The sequence below is a fragment of the Sparus aurata genome, chromosome 11 (genome assembly GCF_900880675.1).
Source record: "Sparus aurata chromosome 11, fSpaAur1.1, whole genome shotgun sequence".
Lineage (NCBI taxonomy): Eukaryota > Metazoa > Chordata > Actinopteri > Spariformes > Sparidae > Sparus > Sparus aurata.
The window spans coordinates 16,538,962-16,551,572 of record NC_044197.1 but is presented as its reverse complement, the minus strand read 5'-3'; the positions used below and the strand labels follow the sequence as shown (position 1 = coordinate 16,551,572).

At 43.3% G+C, this 12,611-nt stretch overlaps 1 protein-coding gene across 2 annotated transcripts; it reads right to left on the bottom strand.

Annotated features, from left to right (window-relative positions):
• Positions 1–49: 49 nt before the first annotated feature.
• Positions 50–8,849, bottom strand: tab3 (TGF-beta activated kinase 1 (MAP3K7) binding protein 3). 2 transcript variants are annotated; one of them, XM_030433107.1, is made up of 7 exons: positions 8,608–8,849; positions 7,743–7,914; positions 6,255–7,515; positions 4,122–4,282; positions 3,600–3,693; positions 1,404–1,487; positions 50–951 (listed from the first exon to the last, which is right to left on the bottom strand). In XM_030433107.1, the coding sequence occupies exons 2-7, from the start codon at positions 7,842–7,844 to the stop codon at positions 806–808; spliced, it is 1,848 nt and encodes a 615-aa protein (XP_030288967.1). In that variant the 5' UTR covers positions 7,845–7,914; positions 8,608–8,849; the 3' UTR covers positions 50–805. The 2 variants fall into 2 exon arrangements, with proteins under 2 accessions (XP_030288967.1, XP_030288968.1); XM_030433108.1 differs by lacking the exon at positions 8,608–8,849 and adding an exon at positions 8,365–8,507.
• Positions 8,850–12,611: the final 3,762 nt, after the last annotated feature.

Sequence of the window (12,611 nt, the reverse complement as noted above, 5' to 3'; positions counted from 1 at the left end):
TGCATTTGGTTCATCCATTAATTACGACAAACTATGCAGACGTGCCAGCTGTGCGTGGTCAAGTCACATAGAATCAGCTCCTTTATTAAGTACAGCAAGTTGTGGCATTTGCACAGGAAATCAATATCATTTGAACACATGATACAGGGTGGCATTATATGCATAAAAGTACCAGGAATATACTCCTATGCAAATGTCTTTAGTGTTCTTTCAGTGAAATGAGCTCTAATACAGAGCCAGATACAGTGTACAGTCTACATTTCGCATTAGTCAGAACGTATATACCATTGCTTCCATTGTTTGACTGTCAGAGAGGGAGTTTACAGGTCCTGGGTTAAAGTGGAAGTGCTTCCATTTTGAGTTCAGGAATGGGCGCAGTTTGTGTAAACAGGGCAGTCACTTATTCTGCGTTGAATGTTCTCTAGCTCCTCCTCATCCTCATCCTCCTCCTCCTCGACCCTCAGTCGTTCTTGACCTTTCTAAAGCCCCGACCCACCCGCTGCCAGAATCGCAGCGTGTCACTCCCTCTTTTATACATTTTGACACGAGAAGAGTCTCCAGCTGTCCGAACAAAGAATCATCATCCGCCAATGGGAAACAAGGGTCAAAGTGCACAGGAGTAGTAGATGTGAGCAGGACGAGTGGGCGGAGAGGGATAGTGGCTCTTCCTCAGCAGGTAAGAGGGACTTATATATTGATTGACAGGGGAAGACCTCTAGACAGATTCTGCAGATTTTCAGAGGGATGGGGCTTATACTATCCAGGGGGACGGGGCAGGGTTGGGCGACACAGTGCAGCACCGAGCTCAGGTGTAGCGCGGCATCTCGCACTGTTCACAGCGGTTGAGTGCAGGGTGATTGAGGAAGGTGCAGCTTTCACAGTTCCACTGGGCCCCTTCGAAGTCCTCGTCCCTCTGGGGCCCCGGCACTGGCTTGGAGCCCTGCTCCACTTCTGATAATGGCAGAGAGAAGCACTTTATGAACAAAGCTGTTTATTTGTGTGTTAAAGTGCATAACGTCACAACAATTCAAGTGTCTTCAACTCATGGCTGGAATTAACCACGGCTGTCACTGAACACACATGTGTGAGGCATGCATTCAAGTGTCCACCATTCAGTATTAATGTTAACAGACATGTCCATTCAGTAAATGGCAAGGTTTCTCATCTAGTTTCCATGACAACAGATTTGTGGAGACAAACACAGACCACAGTCAGTTTAGCTTCAGTCTCTGAAGCCAAATAAGACAAATGCTGTAATCTGAGTGACGACCTGAATGATCAAAATCTGTATCTTGGCAACAGTATCAACAGATTATTTTACCCTGTAGGACATCTTGTTTTCTCATCTTTTTTACCCAATGAATCACTTCTAGGTTCTGAAAGCTACGTAGGACAGTCCTCACCTTTCCTTCCAGGTTTGGGCGGCACCACAGGACCGGGCTGAATGTTGTCATAGAAATTGCTCATTGCTTTTGGGTCAAACTTCCCTGTGGAGGAGAGCAGAAACCAGATACAGAAGTTTGTTTAGAAGTAGCCATCGAAACCGCAGGTCCAGTCTTTGAGCCTCTTGACTGACTCTGGTGTTCAGTCTGACAATAAGCAGACTCCTCATCCATTCCAACACACAGGACTCCAGTAAAAACAGAACTGAAGGTCAACAGCAAAGAAAGCTTTGCAGCAACAAAAGAACTAAAGTTTTTTTTAAACTGCCGTGCAGAGTTTTTGGCATCCAGAAGTCCTCAGGACTGATGAGTTCACCATTTGAGTTTTACAAGTACAGCACTTAATTTGGTTTGAACAGTCACTATTGCAATCACAAAAACTATTCAACCATGTACAGGATTTTTGGGTCTGAACTTGGAACATGACACACATTTAAGGGCTTTGCAACATGAAGTAGGGATGCTCACTTTTTCTGGAATGTTTATATAGCCAAATGGGATGCTAGTGCCAAATCAGATTTATGACACAATCATCAACGGGGGATTTGTTGTTTACGAATAGTTTATGAATAGTTTTTCCATCATTAAAAAGGAATGTAAGACAAACAGGCTTACAGTCAGATGTTAACTTATTTTACTTGGTATTTTTTTTGCATTTGGATGAAATTTGTGAGCAAAGTTCTTGTACTCAATAAGCTGCTTTGTGAGTGTATGAAAGCTGGACCTCAAGAGGAACACAACGATCACAACAAAGACGACCAAAAATAACAGTTTTTTTCCAAGATCTATAACAGCATCCATCATTTTAACTGTTCTCTCTGACAACTCTAATCACAGCTCCAAATATCAAATATTTATTGATATAATCAACAAAAATCGAAAAGCAGGAAAAAGTAAACAGTGAAAGTCAGGAAAAAAATAAACTATATAAATATAAGGAACAGTTGGGTACACCAGTCTGCTAATAGTATGCTAATATGATATCCCAAAACCTCTGATAAATTACATAATAGATTTGTTTTATGATATAAGTGACCTGATTCTGATAAATGATGAAATGTGCATCCCACGCTGTGCTCCTGAAGTTTCAAGTGTTTCCTCCCAATGACGAAATATCAAAATATGCTGATCCACTATATTTATCAGAAATACTATCAATGCTGTTTCTGATTCTGTTTTTTAAATTACCGACACATTCCACATACTTGTCACTTGTGTCCAAACAGACAGTAACGAGCAGACACACGCACAGGAAGGAAACTCCTCCTCGCAGATTATCACACAAGGCGATGGTCCTTTTAACTATGTTCCCTTGCAAGTGAAGCCCCGCTTATCCAGGAACACACACTGAAAGCTGTACGTTATACCACTCGCATGAGTATAGACCTGCTGTAGCTCTTCTGCCTCCTGTGAGTCCTTGGTCTCCAAAGGGCACTGGTGAGGTGAACCAACATTCAAAGACTCAGAAAAAGAGACATTGAACATATAACAACTGCTACCCACGTGCTTCACCATACACAGCTTTTTGGGTGAGTGGCAAAGATAAAGCAAGTGATTAAACATCTTGCATACAGGACATCTCAACTATACCATTACAAAGGCATTTCAAGTTTGAAATAAAGTAGAATCATGCTTAATGCAATTTTCCAGGAACACTGTGGGCCAACTTTTCAGTTGCACTTGACTGATTGCAAGAAAATTGGTAAATCTCTTGAGCCTGCTGCCAGTTAGACTGCTTCAGCTTCTTAAAAAACAGCTCCCGGCAAATATATAAAGCATTAAAACTCAATTCCACACACTGGGGCATTTCGAGGCAACACTCTTATCAATTGCGTAATCAACAAGGATTACATACCAGCCAAACACTGTGCCCAATGAGGGCCAACCCTGGATCGGCCCAGGTCCTGTCATGGACCAGCCGGTCATTTTAGAATGCTGCATCTGTACGCAGCGTGATGGAGCCTCATCCATCACTCTGGACCAGACTCTGCTTCTGGGCTTGGCTCTTTCAAGATCAATGCTTTCAAATAAATCAGAGGCACACTTCAAAGGTTTATGTGTAGCAATGTTCATCTATGCGTGTGTGTGTGTGTGTGTGTGTATGTGTGTGTGTGTGTGTGTGTGTGTGTGTGTGTGTGTGTGTGTGTGTATGTATACCTCTAGACTGCAGTAGATCCGTCTCCTTCAGGGTACAGTCGATATCAATCTGAAGTTGTCTGTTCAGACTCCGCAATCGGGTCATCTCTTCAGGCTGCAGCCAATGAAAACACACAACCCACTTAGATTAGACAAAAATAGACAACCAAATATTGCCTGTCCGTCCTTTCAAACTTCTTCTTATAAGTTGGAAGGTTTTACATCACTGACAAAATAGTGCAATTTGTCAAATTATTAGTGCTGTTTTTTAGCCTCACCTGGACTACTATGTTTAATTAGATTGTTTTTTTTAGATGAACTTTATTACTTTTCTTCCTTTTAAACAGCGCAAAAGACAAATTACAGATGGGAGTCTAAAATATTACTAATTCTGAACTTGAGGTATAAATAACAATTTCGCAGCCTGTGACTGTACATTAACTTTTGTGAGTACGTGAAAGAGTCCAAAAAGATTTGTGGCGACATAAAATTGTAAAGCGCAAACAACATTTATGTGAGGGCAAGCACATGTGCAACCCTTACTCTGGGTATAAGACTGGTGGAGTTGACTCGTCGAAAGCGTCTTTGAAGGGCGTCATATTCCATATTGTTGACGTCGGCCTTCAGATGCTCTAGTTTCTGCTTCTCCAGCAGCAGTTCCTTCAATAGACGCTCCATCCTGGCCCGCTGGTGGAGCAACAGAGCTAAGACAGACACATGAAATGCATGAATTTTAAGAGTAACATCTAAAAGTTTATATAAAACCTGCTATAACTTTTTTTCAGTGCTCCGTTACTATAACATACAAATATAAAAGCTCAGCACTGACATCAATTTACAAGGCTGATTAAACAACAGATGGTATCACAGACAAATCATCAAGTACAGGATCAATGTCTGCATTTAAAGAAGTCTAGCCATCACCAGTTTGGCAAAAGACATCAAAATAATTAAAGAGGACAAGCAGACACAAAGCACACATGACAATATCAATATAACTGCAAACTATGCCAACAGGATCGCAGCTCAACACAACAAAATGATGATCACTTAACACATAATTAACACTTCTTTGTCACAGTTGGGACGAAAAAAATATTTGATATCTGATAAAAACTGCCAATTACAGTAGAAACATCTACTATCCATGGCAAGCACACAAAAATGCAGCAGTATATGACTGATTGAGAAGTTTGATCTCATTCAAAATCTGTAAGAATATATGCAAGGATTTTGGTTTAAATTTTGGATTGGTGTATCCTTTTCAGTCAGTAAACTGTACATGAGTTGAGTGTTTCTATATGTTTCTTTCGAATATTATTAGTGACTGTGTAGACAAATGCAATAAAGATGGGGACAGAGAGAGAAAGGCGGGAAACAAAAAACTCACATTCAAAACAGAGAAAGATGCAATTTTTATGTTCCACGTCTTAAAAGGTCCTAAATGCCATATTGAGCAGCGCGAGGTGTCGCAGCATCAGCATGTTAGACCAAAACAAACTTGCCAGCATGCCAGCCACACCTCCCCTGAGAAAATACCTAGTAGTAGCCCAAGTCCACTGTTTTCCTGCAGTCTCGGGCAACTCTTGGGGGCCATCCAAATGGAAACGTTTTTTTGTGTAAATGCACATGTTTTGCATTGTTTTGGCCGATCGTCCACATGGATCCTGTAAACACACTTTTTTGAAACCTGGTCTCAGGGTGAAACATTTTGAAAATGCCACCCTTGCGTTCTCGTTTGGACGGCGAATCTGCATACTTGCATATCGATGACGCCATCGCCCCACCCCTCGACCTCTAGCCTTTGACCTTTTAACCCTATGACATCTCATTACAACAACAACGGCGGACTACATGCTTGCGTTCGTGCTGCAGAAGATATTGAGCTTATTAGGCTTACTATGGCAAAATATTATGCTCTTCTGCCACTACGCTGAGCAAAAAAGGATTATGGACAACCGCATACGCCAAATCATTTTAGATCTTAGAAGGGCTTTCTCCTTCTACTGTCTGTTTGTATACAGTGTGCAAGCTTTATGCGCATGCTCCATCTCTTCTCCGTTTTTAGTGAATTTCAAGCGTCACCTTTAGGCCTGGAATATTAACTAAAGTGTGTTGAGTAGTTTATAATGGATACATTTGGATGCAAATATTCTTGAAACGATGCCAAGGAAGACGGGGGGGAAAAGATTGTTTTGGTACGCGTGGACATGGCCTTGAAGTGCTGGCAGTTAGGTAGAACTATTTTCATGCAAATGAAAGTAGGTCTTGAGATCAGTGTTTGTCACTCTCACTCTCTCTCACACATACACCCCTGGCCACTTTGTCTATAAACAGGAAGGCCCAGCGGTTCTGAAGGGAGGGGGCTCACATGTACTGACATGCAAAAGCAGTCGGACCCGCTCGTACACAAAAAACTAAAAATCTCAATGTTACTAAAATTATCAAATTCTAAGATGATGTTTACTTGTCAATTCACATCAATGGTGGTTTCATTCACACCGATAGGAGGTCAAATATCATCTAAGATTAAATCAGCTATTCTTAGGCTTTATTCTGGTTTTTACCTCTGGCAATACAACCCCAAGCACCCATCCCAGGTCAACTCCAACGGACAGAAAGTCACACACGAAAACTAGTAAATAGAAAAAGAGAAATGAAACAAGAATTTCTTACCTTGTGTGTAGGCATAGTCATCAGAGCCTGAGCTTGAACGTCGGGGCATTTGCTGAAGCTGATTGGCAATATTCCCTGGTAGAGCAGAGATGGGCAGGATGGGTGCAGGAGCAGCGTTGTGCGCCCCTTGGTCTACTATGTTGAGAAGAGACTCTGCTTCTGCCACAGGAGGTGAGCTGAGCGACCTCTGCGCCTGGCCTCCTTGGGACACTTTGATTTTGAAGGTGTAGGCTGATTGGCCCGGTTGAGGAGAGGAGGCGGGCCGAGGCCTTGCAGGACCCTGATGCTGCAGGAACATGCCGGGGTGGAAGGATGCTGGGCCTGAAGGTCCACTCATGGTGATGCCCCTCGAAGGGGAGCTGGGCGAGGGGCTGTTGGCCATGTATAGCGCTCCTTGGGGGTGGGCGGTGTGCACAGGTGAATTGCTGCGAGGTCGTGGACCCTCCAGGGTAATCTCTATCTGGTTCTTGAGGGGGCTTTTTGTGTGGTAGGGCCTATACACTGCTGGCTGTTGCTGGGGTTGCTGCTGGTGATGGTAGGGCATGCTGGGAAGAGTTGGGGAGCTAATGGGAAGGAAAACATACTGCTGGTGCTGGGGTTGCGGCTGGGGCTGTGGTTGTGGTGGCTGTACCTGATGCTGCGGGGAGCTGTAAGGGGAACCATATGTGGGCGTGCTGTAGGGGGACTGCTGATGCTGATACACAGGCGGCCCTGAGGAGGACCAGGGTGCTGGCTGGGGGCTCTGGGAAGGTGAGGGTCGAATGTACAAGGTGGTGTTAGTGCTGTTAGGATAGTGCCCAGGAGGGATCTGCAGAGCCTGTGGGACACTGGGTATACTTTGCGAAAGTGTGACGGTTATAGGGTTCATAGTATAACGTGGGACGGGGGCATATGTGGGAGACATGCCCTGCATTGTGGGTGGAGGGGTGGGAGTACTAGCTGACCGGCTTTGATCGTTCATAAAGAAAGGATTGTAACCAGGGGAGGGGGCCATGGTGGCAGGGGCCGACAGTGGCTCAGGATAGCTGGGCCGCTGGGGTTCGATATGACTGTCACTGGTGCTGTGCACAAGGGAGCGCCCGGCTCCTGCTGCGCCTCCATTTGCCTTGTTTGCATCTGAGCCCGGGTATCCCAGGCTAATGTGTAGCATGTGGTTTCGGCTCAGTCGCCCCTCCTCTGGACTGTGATGGAACTCGCCATACAGGTATCGATTACTCTCCTGAGCCAGCAGGTGGCAGCAAAGATCCAGGTTATTGTTGTTCTGAGACAGCAACAGAGAACAGTCTCAGCCAGGAAATGTGGAGTGTTTAAATGCTCATCTTGCTTTTACTGCCATTTTACATCACACCATAACAGGTCATACAAACAAGGTAATAGGTACAGAAATAAAACAACCCTCTTTCAAAGTGAACATCACCCTGTAACTATATCCCATGCTGTGCAAACAGTCTATCTGAGCATATGGAGCATAAGTGTATGTGTGAATACCTGCAGAAGGCACTGTGACACTACCCCCTCTGGGATCTCTGGGAAACGCTGCTTGAGGTCCTGCAGGATGTGGTAGTCGAGCTGAGAGCCTCCCTGCGCCATCCTCAGCCAACATAGAAAGTCAACGAGCCCAACGCTGCAAACGCTTCGATAACCGACCTCGTCTCATCCCCTGCACATGCAGACATGACAGACAAAACATGTCATGGAAGCGCTCTCAATAATCCTGTAAGCGCTGTTGGCCTCCCGAAAGTCTGTCACACACCCAATGTGTCAGCAGTAATTCCAGATCAATTAAACAGTCTTTGTGAGGCATGTCAATCTGAGCTTTTTATAGAGCAATAATGATCTATCAACAGAGGTGAAACAAACGGAATATAACACACACAAATGCAGCGACAACACGCCAGCGTCACTGGTATTCACTCTCAGTGACACACGAGTGCTAGCCAGGTGCCTGTCAGTCTGTTGTTGTTTGTTTAGCCATACTGTTGCGCCAAGCAACGACGACATACCATCGCTAGCTAGCAGGCTAGCTATCAGAATCAGTTAGCCTCCGTGCATCACTCAAACATACAACCTCACCGGTGTGCTGTGTGGCTAAGGCAGAAAACATCATTACCATTCACGGAAGATTGCCCGATGTTACCCGTAGCTAATTCAGCAACACAATCCCGCAAACAAGTCAACAGTTCAAATAAGATTAGCCCAATCGTCAACTGCCTGCCAGCTAACTTTGCTAATGCTAGCCTTAGCTAGGTCCTGTTGGCTGGTCAGCTGTCACAAGCCTGGGTGTTGATGGATTAGCTAGCTAGCCATGCTAAAGTCGGCGAGCGTTAGCCAAACACGGCTTTATAAAACTTACCATATGTTATGAGTCTCCCTCATGTGTCGGACCATAGCTGAGTCCCGAGGAGAGCTGTGATATTTCTGAAACAGTACGCCGTGGTTTGTCAAATTGTTGTTCTGGCTAAATAACTTGTAGTTTCACATTCCAGCGTAAGGCCGCTGCCGCTGAATTGCATACGAACAGGCTGTCTATCGCGATAATGTCAGATTTTCCCGGACCAGGAAGTTGTTCAAATCGGCTGGTTGATGCTGTCAGTACTGCGCATGTCTGTATGCCGTGCCCCTGCGCTGATCATGTGGTAGAACTCCATTCATTTTTTACTCTTTTATACTCAAAAGCTACAAGTTTTACCTCAAAAACTAGCCTAGTGGCTACAAATACAAATGGATTTAACAGACTGCAGCTCTTACATCTATTCAGCTCACACCAGCTCCACACCAGTTAATAAGATATGGACACATAAGGAAACAGGGATTTATAGGGCTCTCTGAAGACCCAAGTTACAACGTGCTACACACAAGTTATAACAATTGCTTATCTTATTCAATAATAAAACAACATACAATGAAAGCAAAATAAATATAATATCAAAAGACTCGACTATAATCGGGAAATCGGGATACACTCTCTGATAAAAGTATGTTTTGAGAAGAGAATATATATATATATATACTTATTTGACAATATTAAGGGATGCTGACATGAGCTGACAATCCCAACAAAAATATTTGTAAGGAAAAACAGACTTTGTATGATGGAAAAAGTAGTCATGTTGCTCTACCTCTATTTATCTTCTTCTTAAGTTCAGTTTTCAGTTTTCAGTCTACTTTAATCTATGAACAGCCTTTGAATTAAGTATGTATAAAATATCAAGTTTATTGATTTAGAGATTTACTGTCTCACGCATTTTTGGTTGAAAGCCAGCACTCAAAGAAGATGTGTAAAGACTGTAACAGCAAAGACAGAATTTATGTCAGAAGCATGTGTCCATGTTTTCACTAGGGGGCAATGAGAGATCCATGAATTCTGCACAGGCACACTTCAGTGACAATAACAGGAAGAAACACAGATGGGTGTCTCTAAGGGAAAATGCACATTAGGATTTAATTGGTTTGATCAGTTGAGGAGGCACAACTTTGTCCTTCTTCGTAATTCCTGCAGCAAAAACAATAAAATGAACACAATGAATTTAAGCTATTGTGTACAGCTGTGGATAATAACACCTTTCGATGGACCAGTGCTGCGAACAAGCAGACCTATATCTTGCTAATGTTACTAGCTGACAGGGCTGACATTAGGTCTTCGAACACTGCACAGGGGCAGACACATATAGGGCATTTTTCCCATCCACTAAATGATTATTTACAGTCACAATCTTGTAGTGTATTGTAGCCAAATGTATAAAATCATTTTGATACATGCTGTAGACTTCCATGTAATATTAATTTATATCACTTTCACTTTCAAAAAATCCTTTAAAAAAGCATTTTGTTTTCCTGCCTAAAGTGCTCTCTATGTGCCTTTAAAGGAGCTTTGTAAGAGTTTGGCCTGCGTCTGTTTACAGGCAGCACCTGTTTTGTAATGGAGTTGCTTTTTTTCCATGTAACAGCTAAGCACTCAGCAGTCACAGCTGGGAAATTGTGACATGTATCCACTGCTTGTGTGGGTCAGGAGAGAAACAGCTGAAAATGAACCTCACAGAAACAAATACTTCAGTATTTCAATTGTGTCAAAAAGGAATGGTTGAATAGCTTTACTCCTCTGAGATGAAACACCAATGTTACATGTTGCCGGTCCATGATATATTCAAGAGACAGCACTGTTTTAACCTTAGTTAACCCTGTGTAACTGGGCAGCTGCAGGGCAAAAGATCATATGGTGTTAGAGTTCATCACCTAGGGTCTGGTCACAGTCTGGTCTGGTCAGCACATGCAAACCCTCAGCATGAACACAACAGAGTCCTGAAGGTTTCTAACAGAATATCTCCATTTTCTGTACAAAATGAATACTTGAATACTTATTTGATCAGTGAGCAGTACTGTCACTGTAAACTGACGTTAAGTCATGATTGATATGCGTGCAAAATTAATATACTGTTTGTTAGACATGAATTAGAAAGAGTTGTTTTTATTAGGGGCATCGGGATGTTTTGAAGGGCAAGAAGCTGAAGCATCCCATCAGCTATTGGTGAGCAGCCTGAGATGAGTCAGAGATGATTTCACCTGTTAGATTATGTTTGTAATACAATTGATGCGAGGGAGGAAGCCTTGAATCTCGGATGATTTGTTGACAAATTGCGTAGTTGGATCAGTGTATTCTGTTCAAAGCAGCGGACGGTGAAAATTTATTATGAACTGGAACCATTTGAGTAGAGGTGTGGACAGCTGGCACTGCTGAGTCCATCCACCAGCACACACACACACACATATGCACGCACGCACGCAAACACACAGTCTTGACCTGCTGAGCCAGTCTCCTGGGCTTCATCGGGGGTGTGAGTGGGCTGTACCACCACTAAAATATTCACAGGGGTGTCAGGGCTGAGTTGCAGCAGCTGAAGCGAAGGCCCAGTCAGACTCAGGGTAGCTGTCCTTACAGTGCTGATAAGTTGCCACAACTGTGGTGCTATTTAAAGCAGCCTCCTTGTTGTCCCTGATGCCCTGTGGGACTTAGAACAGAGGCGGACGGAGCCCCTTTGCCCCGAGAGTTCACAGAACAGACCCCCACCCAATTTCTGCCCTAATCTGAGTAGGAAGTGAATAAATGACGGGATATAAGACATCTTTAGTCAAGGTGCAGATAAGCACTCCTCTTCCATGCATCTCAATTTTGTGCATTTTTCAAATGTAACTTTATTTAAGTTCCAAGAAAATCACAGTTTATCTTGTATTTTGTTTGACAAGCAAGGACTTTCTAGTAGTCTTCATGCACTTTGATGAAAATAATCCATTACTTTCCCACCCAACGATGTAGAGTAGAGTAGAGTATTAGCTGCTGGAGCTTTGGCCCTCTTGTTGGGGGGTTTCCACAGCTTCAGCACCTCCAACTGAAATTATGTAACACTCCCTCCTTATCCTGACATTTACCTTTAACCTGTAAAGTAATGGTCTCATCCTGCCATTTCTTGTAATACAGCGTGGCAAACACAGTTTTCAGTATATCACAGAAGCTATGATTATTTAGGCAGTGCTTAAAAAATATCTGGCAGCGAGATCAATAAAGGCCTTTGTGTTCCACCACTCGAAAGTCTCTCTAACATTCCTTGAATACTCTAATGGGGATTTTACTTGGTGTATTTTGTGCCTGAAGCCTGTTTGGTCAATGAGTCAGCAGCTGTGCCTGGAGCCATTAGGGCAGATGAAATGTGTCTGCTGCATGGTTTCTATTTACATCAGCCCACAGTGACAGAACCACTTTCTCATCTTAGATTAAAGGAAGACTCGCGTTACGGTTCATATTATAACCGTATTCCCTAACATGTGTGACAAATAGAACTTTGTGGCCATTTCAACAACATGTTTTTTTTGTGGTTCTTGGCATGATGATGTGCGTTCCAACCGTCACTACACAGTGTGACAGCAATATCTAGGTTAGGCGGGAAAAATAAAGGGCAAGCTTGTGTCCCTCTTAACTGATAAGTCGGGAATCCGGGCTCTACGAGCAGACGATGATAAAGTCTTTCTGCATTTAGGGTTCAGGCCTCGAACACAGACCTGACCAGAGGAGTGTCCAGTTTCTTTTGTACCAGACAATTCAGCTATTCTTATTGTGGTGGTCTTTTCCTGGTGAAAATGATGAGACAATAGATGACGGATTATTATGCCATCAACATGATTAGTAAAGCCCAATTATAGCTGATACAATGACAAAAACAGGAAATGGCAAATGCGCAATAAAGTGAGCACTAAAAAAGAGGTTATCAACAGCAAATAAACATGGGAGGATTAGGCAGCCAGCTTTAATGGCATATGATTCTGCATAAACTGCTTTAAACTGGAGGTTAACAAACACATTATGTT